Below are 19,930 nucleotides of genomic sequence, written 5' to 3' on the forward strand. Positions count from 1 at the left end.
AAATTTTTTTTTGAGTCGGGTTAAAATTGAATCATGTTAAGCTAGCATTTAGATGTTATATATAAATAATTATAGTGACTATACTATAATGTATAATCCAACTTTATATCTAATATAATGCAATAGAGTCTTACACTAAACTTCTTACACAGGCACTAATTGTTTGTTAATTCTTAAAATCTGCCATATTACCAAGATTAGATTGAGTAGTACCTTTCTGTGGCCTTTGTCAGTGATATACTTAATAATTTTAATTGAATCTGTTTGTCTACATTATTTGAGTACTTTTATTTCTGTGGTTTAATTAATGGTACTATTCAGGAGTGACTGGATCAAATGTTAAGTAATAATAAATAAAAAGGATGAATTTTTAAATAAAAACAGCCTAGATAGGCTGTGAGATTGAAAAGAATGGACAATATAATTGATATTCAAAGCAGACTGCCAAAGCAAAAGTGGTCTTCATATAAACAAAAAATTCTGCTAGTTGGGATTTAAATAGTATTTAGTATAAAGTATATCACTTAAGGGTGGAAAAATATGAAAAAAGAAAAAAAGGCATTAAGAAAAAATTTTGAAACAATTTTGACAAAGATATTGAAATGTGGTATCCCAGCAAAATTCAAAGAAATCTAGAGGCTGATATTACACCAAAAGAACTGGAAAGAACCTATTGTAGATTAAGTTAGTTTATAAAGAAATATACTAGTTAGCAGTAGGTGATGTTATTATGTGCTTAGCATAACTGATCCTAAAATAAAATCATGCTATCTTGTCTGGTTCAAAAATAAATGCTTGGAAACATGTCTTAAAACAGTATTTATATTACAGTGGTTACTGTATCATTAAACTCTTATTTAAAAGCATGTACCAAATAGACACATTTTAATATTTTGGCTATGATAGTGAGAATAATTTATCAGTAATAAATAAAATTAATGCTACAATCACACTGGTAAGTAGATATACTGTATATACCAGTACTGAGTATTTTTAGTTGCCATATATCAGTACCAGACATGGTACTGACAACAATTGTATAAAATAAAAACTCAAGAATTAAGGATGATGTAGTAGATATGCTGAGCTTAAAAGATCACAGAATAAAAAGGAAATATAGAGTAGCATCAAACTAGTTTAATGTAAAAAAAAAAAAAACACATTAAAGATTATTGACTATCTAGATAGATTTTGAGAACAACTGGAGAAACTTTTAAAGAGAAAATACTAGAGAAATAATTTATGAAGTTTAGTTTGGGTTATACATGTTTTAAGAAAGTCTTAATTATGAAAAAATATAAATTGATAACTTAATTTTATATAGTAGTTTTAATAAATATGATTCCACACAGACAGTGGTGAAGAGTGCAGCAAATACTCTTGTAGGTAAGTGAGTGATGCAATTTTTTTGTCTTGGTAGATACTTAATTTTACATACATATGTGCACACATAAGTGAAATCCATCATGAAAAATAGTGTAATGTGTACCTGTACAGCAATAATACTATACAGTGTTCATAAACTCTATGGGTACTTCAAATTCTGTCAAAACCCATTTTTCATATTCACTGCCTTAAAAAGACATACTCAGTCAGAAAGTGAGTGAAAATTATTCCAACAAACTGCATTACTGACTAGTTAAGGAGATGAAAATTTACAAAGCTGTATTGAACTAAGAATAGAAATTAAATGTAGTTGTTGTACATTTGTACCACTTTTGGGTTTATTGTTATTCTGTAAATGAAAGTAAAAATTTCATTTCTAAATGAAACTTCAGTTATTTTATCATAATTAAAATTAAGTTTATTGTACAAATTAAATTACAATAGTTAATTAATCATCTAGCTGACACAAAAGAGCACACCCTCGTTTTACCCAGTGAGAAGGTTCTTTTTTTGTTTCTAATAGAAAAGGTAAGATGTAGTTTGTTGAATGTCCGGCTGTTGATACATCACCTTTTCTTTCAGATGTATTATAAAGAGGACATTTGTATCTAAACTGTTCTTCCAATTCAGGTTTCAGAATAGGCTTTAGCCAAGTCAGCGGTAATACATCATATATAACTTTAGGTAACTGCTCTTCTAGTAGGCCCCTGTAAAATCCAGTAACAAGTTTAAAATACTGATGCCATACAAAACCAAAAATATTTTAACATTTGAGTAGAAGCTGAGGAAGGAATTAAAAAGAAACTGCAGTAGCATTTTGATTACATTAACATAATTTGAATAAATATAATCTGGTCACAAAGTGTACGTTCTACTCTACAATATTATTAGAGACTGGAATTTGAAAATAAATATTTCAGAAAGAAAATCATGACATTTCCATTACATATTTACATAAATATCTAGCCTGATCAGTTTTAAGTTTATCAATTACTTTTAAAAATTTGCCAATTTTCTTTCAGATACAAAAGCCACTTCTCACATGTATAAAAGTTGATCAGCTAACAAGAATTTGGCAGCACCCCTTCCTTGCCACATCCATTGTGTAATAATGTAGAAAACAAACTGTAATAAAAAATCTATCACCAAAACTTTTTTCACTGGAAATCATAACAAAGCCAATATTTCTGTTCCATATTTCAAAGAGTTATGGTCTCAGAGATAACCGGTCTTCAAAAAGCAAAAAAAAACAGAAAAGGATGAAAGTTAATAGTTTGGGATTTAGCAAATGTGTTTAAAACACTATGATGAATAGTGCATTAAAATCTGAAACAATCTGACCAGGTTTATAATGCCAATGAAAGTGGGTTAATTCAGAGACTGCTATTGAAAAAAAACATTTGTCCATTGTGCTGAAAAGAGCGCTATAGGTTGAAAATATTGAAAAAACAGAATTATATTTATGCCTTGTTCAAATGCGAGTGGTACCCATAAACTTGAATCGCTTGTTACAGGCAAGTCCAAAAATCCTAGGACTTTTAAAAACTTTCTGTAAAATAAAAAAATCAAAGCCGAACATGAATGACCATTTTTTGAATGGTTTAATGAGCAGTTCGTGTCATCAGTAAAAAAATTCCTTAAATGAAGACAATTACCAGAAAAAGCATGGTTATTTTTAAACAATTTTATGGGTCACCCAGATGAAGACTTAAAAGTAAAGATGGGTTTATTTTTACGTGTCTTATTTGCGCCAAATGTTATAGCTATCATTCAGCCAATGGATCAAAATTAATCACGATGGTTAAAACAAATTACAAAAAGAGTCTATTATATAGTGTAATGAGTAAATTAGAAAATACGACACCTATTTTAAAATGTTTAAAAGAAATAAATCTTAAAGACATCATGTTTGATCTCACACAAGCTTGGGAAAAGATTCCGGTAAAGACAATAGTGTGCTCTTGGAAAAATTTGTGGCCAACTCATCCTCTATTACATTTATATGAAAAATGCACAAAACTAGTGGAAAATGAAAAAATACAGACATCTTAAAGAAGTAATTTCAGTTCTGATGCTGAAATAAACGACATTAGGGAATCTTTGGCCCAACTGTGTAGTCAGAATAACTCAGAAAGACTGACACAAGACGACATAAATGAATGGCTGACCGGAATTGAAGATGAAAATTATCAATTGATTGACTAGGAGATAACTGAAGATGTGCTGGATCAGGGCCAAGACAATATTGATGGCGAAAATGTGACACGTTTGCCATTGATTAGATTAGTACTGTAGGTCACGAAAGTGCTTTGAGTGCTTTTAACTTGTGTTTTAAGTAGGCTGAAGAAAATGAAGTGGCAACCACTGATATTTTAACATTAAAATGTTTCCGAGAAAATAATTTTAAACTGTCCATTAAAGCAAAAAAAAAAAAAAAGAAAGACTATTGACCAGTATTTTTCTGTTAATGTAAGTAGTTAGTTGTATTATTGCTATTTTCTTAATCAAATAACATAAGTTATTAAAATTAATAAATTCATATGAACGTACAAGGTCTGTAAATAAAGTAATGAGACTGGTTCAGAAAAACTTTTTATTTACAATACAATTACATATGGACTCTATCAGCTTCGAAATAGTTCCCTTGGGAAGCCACACAACACTTCAAATTGTTTTCCCACTCTTCATAGCAGTGTTGGAACTCAGAAACCGGAATATCCTTCAGATGGTCAATTACATTTTTTAAAATGTTTTTTATTGTTCCAAAATGGTGTCCTTTGAGGTGTGTTTTTTAAAGTTGTGAACAGTCAGGAAGACGAAGTTGCAGGGACCCAAGTCAGGTGAAAAAGGTGGTTGAGGAACTACAGGAATGTTTTACTTTGCCAAAAACTCATTAACTGAGAGTGCAGTGTGACAAGGTGCATTGTCATGATGCAGCATCCAGTTGTCTTTGATGGCTGGTCTCATGCGGGCAACCCCTTTCCGCAGTCTTTCAAGAATTTCTCAGTAAACATATTAATTTACAGTCTGTCCTGTAGGCAGAAACTCCTTATAGACAATACCATTACTACTGAAGAAACAAATTAGCATGGTTTTGATTTGCTCATTTTTGCTTTTTTGGGATGTGGTGAGTTTGAAGTGTGCCACTGCTTGCTCTGATGTTTTGTTTCTGGGTCGTACTCAAATATCCAAGATACATCACCAGTAATAACATTTTTTAGAAAATCAGGATCGGTTTCAATTTGTCCTAGAAGATCACGGCATATGTCCACACTGTTGTTTTTCTGTTCAACAGCGAGGTTTTTTGGGACCAATTTTGCACATATTGTATTTTGCATTTTCATGTCCAATTTGTGTCAAAATTTGATGGACTGTGGTACGGTTCGAATTCAATTGTTCTGCAATCATTCTGACAGTTAATCGCCGATTGTACCATATCAAGTCTCTGATTCGCTCAATATTGTCGTCACTTTTTGATGTTAACAGTCTTCCAATCAATAATATGATATAGTATATGTGAATTCTGTGAAAGTAGGGTGTTGTGCTCTCCTCATATTATTGCTGCTTGTTAGGTTTCAGATCATCTTAGCGACCGTCTGATGTTTTATCCTTTGCTAATTAATATTTAAGTATATAACTGTGAAGTTAACAGTGATTAGTGTTACTTTAGTGTATAAATTAAGCTAGCTTTATTCTTAAGTAAACACGTGCTACAGGACCTTGTGGCGTGTTTCCTTAGCTCCAGAAAACTATCAGTGATTCCTCTGTTAATTATTTAATCTTCCTTACTAATATCTTCATATTTAATTAATATTTATTTAATTTCTAAATGACATAATTTAAGTACTGCATTTAGTAACGTGTGTGTGTCAGTTGGTGACAGGATTCCACCTGCCGCCGCTGTGTCTGCGTGACCAGAAGTCTGGCCTTGCCACGTGCTTTTACTTCTAACGGCTTAATCCCCAATAACAACACATATATTTATATAGACGCTTATTAATTATTAGTTTTACCTATTGATTAATTATTTTAATAACAATTATTTTTTATTAATTGACTATATTAAAAATACAATATAAACATTACATACACACACATATATATATATTTTGTTATATATTATATAGATATATCTTTATTTAATTTAACATTGACTATAATAAATCTTATATTAATTAATTAGACATAAATAGGAAATGCATAGACAATTTACTATAGCTTAAGTAATTCCCTATTTCATAAATCTATTTAATTTAATCTTTTTCAATTATGTAATTTAAATACATGATTGTAAATTGCAAACTATAATCAACAATTTAGTTTAATACTATTAAGTCTATTTTTAAAAGAACATTTTTCATTTAAACTTTTAAATTTAAACCAGTTATTCATGACGACTACTCGCCCTCCTCCTCCCCGTTCTTCTACCCCGGAATTTTCCGAGGGAAGTGAGGAAAACGGTGCAGGGGCCCGTAAAAGAATTAAGCGCCAGGCGTCGGTGACCGCGGAGCCGAGTATTTCGAGGGGCAGCCCCGAGGCGGCAGCTGCCATTATGGAGGTTAGTGAAGGAAATCCTTCGCAGCCTCAGGTCATCAGAAGGGAAAAAATCCCGCTAATAATGTTGGAATGCCCCAAGCAGTGGCCATCGTTGGCGAGAGAGATCTCCGCTAGAACAAGAGGGCGCCTGGTTGCCAAAAGCACTGGGCTGTCAATCAGGGTGTAGTTAAGCAGCGGGGAAGATTTACGGGAAGTTCAGAGCTTTCTGCACTCCAAGGAGTCGCCTTCCACTCTTTCCAGCTCCCAAAGGACAGGGAGCTAAAAGTGGTCATCCGCGGCATCCCTTATGGAGCCACCCCGGATGAAGTGAAAGAGGAGCTGACCTCGCTCGGTTTTGAGGCAGTTTCCGTCAAAAAGTTGTCGACGAGGGACGGGAGGGAAATCCCCACGTGCCTCGTCGCCTTAAAGCGGATGACAGCCATCAGGGTCATTTACGACCTGGATAACCTGTTTTATTGTAGGATAAAGGTGACCGCATTTGTGTCGCGAGGGGGTCCGACCCAGTGCCACAGGTGCCAAAAGTTCGGCCACTCGTCGAACTATTGCCGCAGGGCTCAGCTCTGTGTGAAGTGTGACCACGTCAGAGCAACGTGTGTGAAGCCTATAAGGTTCCTAACTGTAAGGGGCCTCATCCGGCCAATCACAGGGGCTGTCCGTATTACAAGCAACAGCTAAACAAACAAAAAGGCACCGAGAAAATCTGCCGTCATTGACGGTCGTAGCTGGGCACGAGTTGCCGATGAGGGTAAACAGAGCCCCCAGCCGCAGGCAGTTTTCCCAGCGACAGCGGCGACGGTGGAAAAAGTGGAATCGCCTACCTCCACACCACCCAAGCCTAAACCAGCCACTGTTCCCAAAAAGATGGAGGCAAAAAAGCCAAACAAGCCTGCTCCACAGGAAAAAGAGGCAGCGAAAAGATCGGTAAAATCAAAGAGGGCAGCTGCTAAACCCACGACATCTGGCAGACCAACCGTCCCAGAAACGCCACGCCCCGCCAAAAAGGCGTCTATGATCCCCAGCCTCTCCGGCGGCAAAATAATTATAACCGCACACCCCCGAAGGAGAGCTCCGGTACGGATTTCCTGTCACAAGTGACAATTAAAGATATCCTACGGGAAATTCTTACAGTACTACCGCGCCTGCTCCAAGCAAAATCTCTAAAGGACTGTATTCAGGCTATAATAGAGTGCCTTATGAACCTGCTATCTAGGTACGGTTAGGCAAACGCTCAGACTACTACAGTGGAACGTCAACTCAGTAGTAGCCAAGACGGCAGAACCCTGCCATCTGGCTGAGGATCTACTAGTAGACGTAATACTGTTGTCTGACACATGTTTGAACGCGGAAAAACAACTGGCAGTGCTTTCAGCATTCTTGTACACGGCCTACGTCAACGATATGCCGCTGTCGGAAGCAATACAAACAGCTCTATATGCAGACGACACGGCATATTTTTATGAATCCAGAAATGTAGATTACGCGGTCGAGAGACTCCAAAGGCAGTTGGATCTACTAGATCCGTGGCTCGATATGTGGAGAATCAGGGTTAACGGAGAAAAATCGGTAATCGTGATGTTCACATTCAAGACACGTGCTCCAGCCAGGCAGCTGGAAATCTCAAGATAGAAAATCCCCTTTGGGATAACAGTCAAGTACCTGGGAGTAGTCCTGGATAAACGGCTCACCTTATGGGAACATGTCAAATATGTGACCCAAAAGGCAAATGCCGCTAGGTCTCACTATACCCAGTACTGAACAGTATCAGCCCATACCCACTGGCGACAAAACTGCTCATTTTTCGGCTATACGTTCTGCCGATTCTAACATATGCTTACCCGTCATGGGGGGCTTTGTTGAACTCCACGCTTCAAAAGAAATTAGAAGCCGTTCAAAACATAGCGTTGCGAACGATATTTGGAGCACCGTGGTACGTTAGAAAGCCACTCTTACGATACGGGGATACAAACCGTATCCGAGGTAAGGGTGGCGCAGGCGCGCAGAATGTTCGGGAGGGCGGCCGTGTCCGTACACGGCCACCTTCGGGGTTTCTGCCGAGATGACCCAACTCCACAGGGTGTAAGAAAACGGCCTTATGCCGTATTAGACGAACCACCGTGAAGAGGCGGTACGGGAGTCAAAAAATGGCAAACGAGGCTTAGGAGCCTCTATATCGCGTAACCTATAAATAGAAATCACGCAAAAATCCCGTGCAAGTGATCGTTTTTAAATTAAAATTGTCAGATCTGTAAAATCAAATATAATTCCCCACACCGTTCCACGAAGAGACCACAAAAGGTATGTGTATATATATACATAATTTTTTTTAAAGCGTTGCGCGACATTACAACCCGAGTAGTTCCCAGGAGAAGGAAAAATAATAATAATATACGCCAAACTACCTAAAACCCACCTCACAGGATAGGTTATTGTAACACCCGCGTTAATTTGTAAATTCGGTTACGTTGTATATAACCCCACGTACAAGGGAAAACACTGCCTTTTCCTTTCCTGTCTTCCCAATCAAATGAAATAAAAATAACATTTCCTTTTTTTTGTGTGTGTTTCTGTTTCTATGTTTCAGATTACACAATCAACACAACACAGGCTTCTTGACTGCGGTCACGCGGTCCCCCAACCCCTTCCCGGACACACGTGTGTTTGGATGATTAATAGTATTGACTTTTATAAAAAATCCACTTCTTACAACTTCAAACAACAAGGCGATCGCCGCTCCCAAACCGCGACCGCGAAAGTTTAACCCCATTGTAAGTTCCTTATTTCCTTTTATCTTTCAAGAAAGAAGAAGAGGGGGAATAATCCAAGCAGCCACCAGCCGCAGACCGAAACCTGCCGAAAGAAGAAACCTGCACTTTCCCCCGTTCAGCCCTTAAGGGCCACGGGTTTTTCAAGCTTATTGGCGTCTAGTCTAATTCGATTACTGCCAACTCATGAAAAGTGTAGGCCAAAGAAGAAAGAAGAGGTCAACGAAAGAAGAAAGAGAAGAAAGAAGACCCACAACACGACCCGCCGCCACGGACTGAAGTCCGGTAGAAGAGCCCAGCAGAATAACAACGTGAAGGGCAGCCACAAAAGATGATGATCTGCAACCCTGTTACCCACCATACTAAAAAATTACAATTTAATTCAATCAGCACATGCGACTCCCCCGGAGAAGGGAGCGCATTGCTCCCTCCAAACAACTAGGGCCCTGTTTTGGTGTATTCCTGCTAGCCCTAAGCTGCTAATACCGAAAGGGCATCTTCGGACAGACTGAAGGGGAATCATGCCGGAAGCACCAGGCTGAAAAATATCAATCTCCCATGGTCAGACACAGTAATCAATTTAAAACGTTCGTCCATACGGACCCAAATCACCAAATCCATCCATAAATAAAACTTAAAACTTATAACCGCCACTAAATAACCCTTGAAACACGCGCCCGATTATAGAATCATACAGCAGCAAGGGACATTGTCCAGGCTCTGCGATGTGTAGGGAGAAATGTTGAAACTCCCGCCATTCCTGTGTTCCATTCCGTAACAGACTTCCAGGGCGTGGATCGTTCGCAACTGATTCCCGGATATCTGAAAATGCTTTAAACCACCTAAAAACTTAGGCTCATGACAGAGTGTCATCTCCATATACCCTTACTAATTTTGAAAAAGTTTCAGTAGCATTCTCACTAAGTTTAACACAAAAATTGATTGCACAACGTTGCTCAAAATTAGTATTCCTCATTTTTGTAACGCACAACAAAACCTCGTTTCATGAAAAGTTTGTTTATGTCTCATGTGGCAACAATAGACTAAAAACATTAATACATAATATAGATCAGCTGTTCATATAACCATATGTTTACTAGTAACTTTACAGTGTTGTCACTTTGTCTACAAAAAAAAACCAGTCTCATTAATTTATTTACAGACCTCGTATGTAACCCACCGGGTTGGTCTAGTGGTTAACGCGTCTTCCCAAATCAGCTGATTTGGAAGTTGAAAGTTACAGCGTTCAAGTCCTAGTAAAGCCAGATATTTTTACATGGATTTGAATACTAGATCGTGGATACCGGTGTTCTTTGGTGGCTGGGTTTCAATTAACCACACATCTCAGGAATGGTCGAACTGAGAATGTACAAGACTAACACTTCATTTACACTCATACATATCATTCTCATTCATCCTCTGAAGAATTATCTAAACGGTAGTTACCGGAGGCTAAACAGGAAAAAGAAGAAGACCTCGTATGTAATGTTTTCTGTTGGTTATTCCATTGAAATTAAGGTAATTCTAGTAATATGACACCTGGGCTGCCTGATATATGTCAGATTATCAAAAGCATACTGTAAATAAGTACAACACAGAAACACCAGTTTCTGTTTTACTTTAATTTTATTACCTGGAGTGTAATACCTGATAATAAACTGAACATTAACTAGAAGGCTGTTATAATCTTATGGATTTGAGTATTTAAAGAATCAGCATTATCATTTTAAATAGTAATTTATACTTACAACTCTCTATCCCATTGAGCACCTTCAATGTACAATCCATAGATTAAGACTCCTGTTTTTGGTGGTCTTTCTGTTCGATCGACCTTAAGAACTTTATAATCAAAACAAACATGAATGATAGAAATGGCATGATTGCGAGCAAATGTTTGCAGCACAGCAGTCAAAAAACACTGAGTGAAGAAAAAGCCTGGCAACCAAAAATTTGATGGTATTCCTGTCTGATGCCATCTCTAAAACAAAAAGAACAAAAGTAACCCATCAAATACAACTATTTTTTTTTTCTTTCAAGTGATATAACATTTTTAAGGCACTGCTAATCAATAGCGAGAGTAAGTATATTGAACACAGGTTACTGACACATTTCCAAACTGAAAATTCAATGTGAACAAGTAATTTTCATGACATCCATTCAGATACTATATAAAAAGAGGAACTTTACTTAGAAGAACAGGTAGCAAGACAATTTCAATTTCTACCTGTGTTCAACAATTTTATTAAAAAATGTTACTAACATTCCAGTAAATGTGTGAAGTTAAACACTGTGGAATGCAGTTTCCTTGCATTCCACTGGAATTTACTTGCTAATGTTCATTACAGTCAATGCCATTGAGATAAAAGAAGAAAGGATAAAAAAAAAGTACAATAATTCATAAAGCTGATTCAAAGTTGCTGTTTTCATGGAAGTATATTCTGTAAATAATACAAAAAATTATCTTTTATATGTTCAATGTTAAGTTCTCTAGAGAGAGCTGCATAGCCATTCTTCCTTATTGTTGGTTCTCTTGAGAGGCATGCATCTAAAGTTCAATGAAAATTTTTGTTTACTTGTGTTTAAGGCTGAATATCTCATTAACTGTTTGATTTTTATAAGAACTGCATGCTATATTTCCAGTGCATTATTTTAAAAATATTACCAATTTGGTGAAATCAATAAAAAAATTGTTAAATGTCCATAAAATAATGTTTTATGGGTGTGAATGGAAAAAGAGCTTAATTTTAGTGCTCTGATATGAATTACGCCATTTCATCAGTGTAAATCTCCAAAGTGAACAGTTTCACTGATCATCACAAAATTTTGAGGTAATGTTAACTGCATTGTAATAGATTTTTATCATTGAAGATTGACAAATTGGCTTCAATCATTTTCTAGTGTTAAAGATTGAATACAGTGTTTGTGAAAAAAATTGGCTCTTTTTTTCTTTTCACTCTACCACTAAAGCATTACTTTCTAACTACTTAAAAATAAACTTTTTTTGATGTAGAACTATTTTGACAAGCATTCCTGAAAAATTGTCAAGCAGTTTGTTTATAAGATATTCAGCACTGAACACAAATAATAAGACATTACTCATGTTGAAAATTATAAAATCTTTCAAGAGGACCACTCCTAACAATAGCTTGTAGCTTTATTATCACCATAAACTGGAAGTTAACTTCCGATTTTAGGATTGATGCTCCTATTTAATTCTCTTCCATTTCAATCTGATCTTCAAAGGGGAGATCGCTTGGCTTTATGTTAGACTGGCTTAGTTCCTCCATGTTTTCTCTCCACTTTTTAAGTGAATCTTCCTTTTCTTTCTGTTTACTTTACCAATACTACTGGTAATCCCTTTAATGCCTATACTCTTCCTTCACTTATCTCATTTTACTGTTTTTTTCCTTTTTTATACATTAGTGGTGTTCTTTTCTTTTCTAATTCTTCTATATCTGAGCATTTGTCTCGAAGCCATTTCTCTTTTGCTTTTTGTGTTGCTCTTTTTATTTATTATTCAATTTTCTATATAGAGCTTCTTCCTCATCCTTCCTGTTGTATTTCCTACTGTCTTCCATTTTTTCAATCATCTCTCTGGTACGCCTCAGAATCTTTATTCTTTTTTCCTTAATGAAGTGCTATGTTTTCCTTGATTCCATTTAGTTATGTTCTTTGCTCTTTTAACTTTCTTCAATACTGAATTTATTTCTATTACTAGAAGCATATGATCATTATCACTGTTGACTCCTGACACTGAATGCATGTGCCCTTTTGATCACATCTTTGAATGCTTCTTTTACAATTATATAATAGATTTGATATCTGTTTTCAAAAAAACGCTTATTTCCATGCATAGAGTCTTATTTTATGGCATTTAAACCAAGTATTTATTATGAACATTCTATTTTCCTTACAAAATTCAATAAACCTTTCTCTGCTTTCATTCCATGTACTCAGATCATACTTTCTCATTACTTGCTCATCTTGTCCTTCCTTGTACCACAGCAATCCAATCTCCCATTACTATCCTACCATAATCTTCTAAATCTGTTCATAGATTACATGATCACATTATCCTTCTACTGACTAATCAGAATGTACACTCATTTTTAAAACAAGTCCTTTGGCTTAATCCCTCATTTAAATTATCCTATCATTAGTAAAACTCATCCTCTGTACTCATTCTGGTATTTTTTTGTTTAGAATTTCTTCCTTTCTTTATTTCCTGACTAATAAATTTAATAACATTGCCATTAACCTTACTTTTTCTTTCCCATTTCACTTAACTTACTCCAATTATATTCATGCTGCTTATTAAAAAAACACAGGCATCAGATTCTGTGACTGCCAACTTAGCATCCCAATTTAAATCCAATCAGATAGTATGGTCCCTCTGAAAAGGTACTTTGGTAGTAATAACACAACATTTTTAACGTCAGATATTAAAAAATTAGCTGAGGAAAAAATCAATGAAATTAATAAGGATGATTGGAAATCATATTGTGAACATGTAAAAAAGGTAAAACTGAGTATAAGAAGATGGAACTGCTAGTTGATGAAATGACAGATAAATTTATCATAAATCTAGACAGTCATAATGAAAGTGACTGTTCCCATGAAGGCAGAGAATATGGTGAACTTGTACAGGAACTGGACATATAAAGCAAATTTCAAGTAAGTGTTAATAATAATCATAGTACAATCAAAAATGAAAATAATCGTACAAAAAAAGAATTTGAAAATTCTAATTAATAAAATATTAAGTAAAACAAATTCTAAATATTGTACAATAATAATTGTACATCTAATTTATTTAGGGTAATTAAGGATACAATATACATTCAAGCACTAGTTAAGATTTTTTTAGTTTAAAAATATACCTAAATTAAAATTCTTCTTTTTTAACCTTTATTATTGAATTATTAATACTAATTACATAATAAAGAATTATAACCAATAAAACATGAAAATGGTAATAAATTAAATGTGCATAAGTAAAAGTACAACAATTATTATTTCTACATGACTGCCCAAAAAGGAGTGCAATGTATTTAGGGTATATGTATGTTTGTTCCACTGTAGCAGCTCAATGGCTTAACTGATTTAGATGTATGACCCTGTGTTGGAATCCTTACATTTCCAGGAGTGTCATAGACTATATAATGTAGTAGTGAAAATTTGCCGGTTCAAGCACAAATTTTAATTAATTGAATTAATGAACTGTGAACTATGAGCTTCTATCACTGTGTGAGCTAGGATTAAACTGAATGATTCAAATCAATTGAATGAATAATATCACAAAAATAATAAAATTAAATTTACGTTAAATCAAATAAAATTAAATAAATTAAAAATATTCTTGTTTAATAAAAACTTCTGTTTAATAATAATAATGGGCTCCCTGTGAGGACTGCATTTGAGATTAGAGTGGTGAGGTGATGCGAGCACCTTGTGCGAAGCTAGACCAATCATCATCAACTAGTAACAAACAGGGTGCCCCTGGGCCACGGTTTTGGGAGGTGCAATGGGGTGTTCTTGTATCTGCAAACAATTGTCTGATTTTCAAAATCCAAACGGGATATTTGTTCGTAGGTTGAAGGCTAACTTTTGCTTGCATCATTACACTCCCAATCTAACAGATCACGGTTATTTGGAATGTTGTTATATCTTCACAACAAATTTTTCAATTTTCAAAATTCAAATGGGGTATTTGTGAATAAAATACAAAATCACAAAGGAGCCAATTCAGAAAGAAAGAGCAATTTTTTTTTAGCAGTCGTGTTTTTTAATTTTTAATATTTATCTCTTGTTCTATTAGATGGGTATAATTGATTTCAGATTCGGTAGTAATACAGTCTCAACCTTCTCCAACTCCAGCTTTTATTTTTATTCATGCACTATACTACCTTGTCAATAAATAAAAAGAAAAAATTACTTTAAGAAATTCAATCCTCTTCAAAAAATCATCTATATAACTAGCCAGTGGTTTCAAACTTGGATATGATACTTGTAACCATATTGTAGGGCATCTATTTGCGATTAAGCTGTTTGATATTGATTCAAGATATGGAGTCATAGCGGCAGATCCCTGAATAGCCTTCTCAAGATTAACCAGTGATGATCTTATAACTACTAAAAGTTTATTATATCTTTTCATTTCCTGAATAAGCACTGTATTCATTAATTTATTATAGTCATGAGGATAATCTTCTGATATCTGGCCAAGATCAAACAACTCGGGAAGCTGAAATTAAAGAAAATCAAATTTGTTATCTTTAATCTTTACCAGTTGCAAATATACTAATGACTAAACCACTAAAATAGTGAAAGATTGCTAAGCACTGTCTTAAAGATTTCTTTGTTACATTCATCAACAATCTAACTTTGAAAATGTACTTAGTTAAAAAGTCTTTTAATAACAATCTTATCAAAAATAAAAACATACATTTGACCACAGTTAAATACCAATTTAATACCCACAACATATTTGTCTTCTGTTATCGCTTACCAGGTTCAGAGAAGTTGTCAAAATAAAAATGTTTTGCCGCTTTATTAGATTGTTACTTTTAAATTTGTATATGCAACATATCATTTTGAATTATCAAAAAATTTTCACTATTTTTCATACTTGTTATTATATTTATATATTTTTTTAAAACAGATGCTTGGCCTTATTTTGAAAATTTTTTCTTGTCTTTATATACTCTAAAAAATAATGATGTTCATTTTAAAAATTTACTTTTTGTGTAGTAATTTTCAAATTTGTACACAATTTCATTCTATTTTCATATTTTTATATTTTCTATTAAAAAAATAAATGTATAGATAGTTTGTGGTTTAAAAGAATGTGATCAGTAAACAGATGCAGGTGATCGTTCAATTACATCAAAGGTTGCTGGCATCCTCTAATGCAGTGATTCAAAAGTGTTGTACAGATATCTGAGGGGTATGCAAAACTGAAATAAGTTATCCTGTTTATAAGTCATGACAGAGTCACATCATGAACTGATTTTCATGTTGACAATCTGGGTAACGTGAATAGGGTAAGAGAGGAAGTTTGAGCCTAGAGTCGATATGACCATATATGAGTACCACTGTAAAACTGATAAAAAAGGCATTCTTGAAACTATCGTATTATAAAATATCTATTTTTTGAAAATACCATACATGTTAACAAAAAATTTACACAAAATTGTTTTTTTTCTTTATACCACACCCAATATTTATACAAATTTAAATGCAAGTACTCATAATGATACCCATTTAAATATAATGTGTAGGAGTTAAAATTTTTGTTAATTAGGTGTGTATCCTTAATATCAGTGAAATTATGTATAAGGGTTTTGTGGGTCTCTTTCTTATTTTTTTAGCCTCTGAGACCACCCTTAGGTATTGCTTCAGAGGATGAGATGAAATGGCAATTATGTAGAGAGTGAAAATGCCAAGCCTGACCAGGACTTCAGGCTTGATTTCCAGGTCCCAACCTGGGATCTCTGGATGAAAGGCCGAGATGCTACCACTTATGCCATGGAGGCTGACAGGGTTTTGTGGCTATATAAATATGAAAAGAATGACAGGCCAGACACCTTCCAAACAATATTCTATTTTAATTAAAAAAAAGAAAAACCAATAAGTTTAAATAAAAACAAGTATTTATTTTTTTGGGAGACTTAGGGTGGTGTGAACTGTATAGTCACAACAGAATATCAACCACTAGAGGGCTTCTTGTACTTGATATCAGACAAAAATAATTTTGTAAATGTATGTAAATATAATTTCTGAGAATATTTCTATAAATCTATAGAATAAAAATGAAACAAATGCAGTAATTAGTTATTTACTTCTAATGTACCAGTCACGTAGCACAGTATTTAACTTAGAAAATTAGAAAAGTCCAAATCCATCTTACAATACAATTATCGCTGCTTTGTGTACTCAGAATGCACCTGTTCTAACAAACACTTACGATAAATGTCAAAGCAAATTCATCAATTATAATCATCATTCATTCTCAAAAATCTTAGGAAGAGATAGAAAAACAGACAGATTTATTGTGATGAATATGTTTAAAACGTTGTTTTTTTTTTTTTGTAACTTTTACTTAACCATAGTATTTCAGTCATACTTTGAATGTTTTAGAAAAAAATTATGAATTTAATGATTCTAGAAAAAACAGGATTTGAACAATTAACAACTGACAGAATTTTTGTAAGTTACTATAAATTTACAAAAATTAAAATTTCAGGGAACTAATTAATACGTCTTGGTATCCACTCAGATTTGTCAAATAATAATCAGAAGTTACTAACCAGTTGGTACATGAGGTATATTTTGTTTAAAAATTTTACAAAAATAAAAGATATAATCTTCTACAATACAATCTGACAACATTTTATACAAAATATAAGTCATTGACCTATAAATGTTTTTTACTGAAAATGTGTTTATATACTTATTTAGAAATATGCTCACTGAACACAATGACAATAACAGTAATATTATTTTTAAATTTCAAAAGGAAAGGAGGTAGGGAAAGTGAGATGACTACCATGATATATACTTTATGGATTCTATGGACTCATGTAAATTTCATACGAGTCTGTTTTATTATGGTTTCTATGAATAATGGCTGATGTAATGAATGATAACAAAGAATAACACTGTCAGTTAGATGTGACTAGCCCAAAAGTTTCAAAATATCATATTTCATTGGCAATATGGATATTCCTGGGTGTCTTTACTAGCTCTTTTAAAATCATGTTAAATAACAAGTGATTTGACACCAATCCTAGTAGATACATGTATTTACATTCCTACAAGAATATTTATATTTTTTATACTTTTAAAATTCATAGAAAAATATTTGAAATGAAAACAATAATTATTATTAAGAAATACTCATATAAACATATTCTATTTACCTTTTGTAATATTTTGTTAGTGACAGAATCTACCAGTTCATTTTCTTCACCTTTTTGTCTCCTTCTAGAAGCCACTTGAACTTTAGCAAGTGCCCCCAAAAAATACTCAGTTAACTTAATATCACATGCTATGGCTGCATTAGCATGTAATCCAAAAAGTTCTGGGGTAGGATTATCAGGGAGTTCCTAGAAAAAACATTCCACTTCATATATTCAAAATGTAAATGTTTTCTCGTATATTCAGACATTTTTACAGATATCACATAAAAAAATTAGCTTTTTCATTTTAAAACAAAATCTAAAATTATGTGTGAAAAATTCTACATTTTATTGCAAAAAAAATTAAATAATATTTTTAGTATCTAAATGAAAAACATTTTTTTATGCGTTCACTTTAATTCTATAAGCACCATCAATAGAATCAACACTGTTTATTATTTTACTGACCTCAGAAACATGACTAATAATTCTAAACAATCGTTCCTATAAAATTTTTAAGAAACTAGAACACACCTCTTGTAAGAACCTGAGTACAAAGATAAGACCATCTATCGCTGGTTGACTGCCATGGAAATTTCTTTTCCTTATTAATTTTCAGCTATTGTCTTCTGAAGAAGACAGCTTGCTTTTTTGTAATTTCAAGAGAAAAGTCTATATGCAAAATTTAACTGAGTTCCTTTAGTTTGTGTGAATGCACAAACTAGATTAATATTACAGACATATGCAATGTCTAATTGATTTCGTCATCATCAGGGCATGTGGATGATGATAGGCTCATTATCTCCTTTTACCTAGCAGTGGCCCTTGATAATTCATATGTTTAGTCTTGACTGTGAAAACTGTATAAAGAGGTTTTCTGCCTTATTTAGCTGCATCATTCTTTCTATAACACTTTTAAATAATAAGTTATTTCTGCATAATCTGTCTTTTAAATCTGTTAGTTTGTTTTTAATCACTCAGTTCTGATTTTTTAATATTTTATTTCGTTTTGCAAGATCAGATTTTCTGCTAAAAGTCCTCATATCATGCATGAAATATATTTTATGTAAACCACATAGAATTACTACATTACACATTTGCTAATTCTTTATCTAACGGATCTGCTATCACAGTTGTCTATCTCTCTGTTGTTTTTTTTTTATTACCATTTTCCATAATCTGCAGTCTTTGATTTGTCTGGCTAATATCTGATTGTTCTGCTGGTAATCCATCTCCGACCTCAATTAATTTTATACCGACCTCTTGTAAATAATATGAAGAAATAGCATTTCTTTGATTTGTTGTTTTTCTTTCAATCAAAATCTAGGATTGAAAGCTTTACTCATTCATATAAACTAGTAACACAGCTATTTGCTTTAATCAAAATTACATTAAAAAACAATTACAGAAAGAAACCAAAAAATAAGATTTGCATTTTGAAAATTTTGAAACAAAGAAATAATTAGGGTCCTACCCCAAGAGCAAGAAAATCCAGGCATCTTCTGGTTAGCTGGGTTATTAATAGATGGCAACAAAAAAAATAGGTTAGTGGTGATTAACCTGTAAAAATATGTTCGAGAATTTAGTATTAAAGTCACAATATCCCACTGAAAGTTGCTGATTTAAATTTACAAGTAGTTTCAGGTAAGCAACAGTACTAAGAATTGATTAGTTATCTATCCTTAATACATTCAGCACAAGACAAGGGTACATCTATATCAAATCTTAAGTCTATACTTTAACCACCTACATAGTGACAATTTGTTTTTAATGATCCTGACCTGCCTTCCAATTGCAGGTCAATACAAGGAAACGAAGGAATAGACTTTTTGACTTCACCAGAAAATTTGTATTTTAAAGAATGATTTTGGGCATAAACTTATATTTCATTTTGAGCTGGCAGTAGGACAGCCAGGGTTGAAATGATAATAGGTGTAACAGAGACCCAACGCTTATCCGCATGCATCCTGTGATGGCAGGCATGTAGTGATATGCCCTTCTGTTGGTATATGGAGCCCTAAAAACTTGGTGACTAGGGGCCTATAGTCAGTGCAGAGACTGGGCATCTGCTTTTGGCCACAACATATGCTGATTCTACCAGGTTTATATCCCCCCTTTTGAAATCTTCCAATTCACCTAAGTGAAGAGGAAGAAAAGTAAGGGCTTCTTACTTTTTCATAATGAGGTGTTAAGTCAATGACAAGCTATTAACAACAGCATGGAGAGATCAAAGTACCTTGTTATTACGAAGGAAGTAGCAATTTTGCAAAAATTAGTCTTTTCCTCCTTATCCAGGGAATCACCAATAGTGTTGGAGGATCTGTA

General features: G+C 33.8%; 1 protein-coding gene across 1 annotated transcript in view; it reads right to left on the reverse strand.

Annotated features, from left to right (window-relative positions):
* Positions 1–1,834: 1,834 nt before the first annotated feature.
* Dhc62B (Dynein heavy chain at 62B) overlaps positions 1,835–19,930 on the reverse strand; it is a 253,254-nt gene continuing 235,158 nt past the window's right edge. Inside the window, exons 52-55 of the mRNA XM_075361705.1 lie at positions 17,627–17,812; positions 14,641–14,949; positions 10,454–10,683; positions 1,835–2,093 (exon numbers count right to left, since the gene is read on the reverse strand). Of these exons, the coding sequence (XP_075217820.1) occupies positions 1,835–2,093; positions 10,454–10,683; positions 14,641–14,949; positions 17,627–17,812 (984 nt within the window). The remainder of the gene's footprint in view (positions 2,094–10,453; positions 10,684–14,640; positions 14,950–17,626; positions 17,813–19,930) is intronic.

Source organism: Lycorma delicatula, chromosome 4 (assembly GCF_047948215.1).
Source record: "Lycorma delicatula isolate Av1 chromosome 4, ASM4794821v1, whole genome shotgun sequence".
NCBI lineage: Eukaryota > Metazoa > Arthropoda > Insecta > Hemiptera > Fulgoridae > Lycorma > Lycorma delicatula.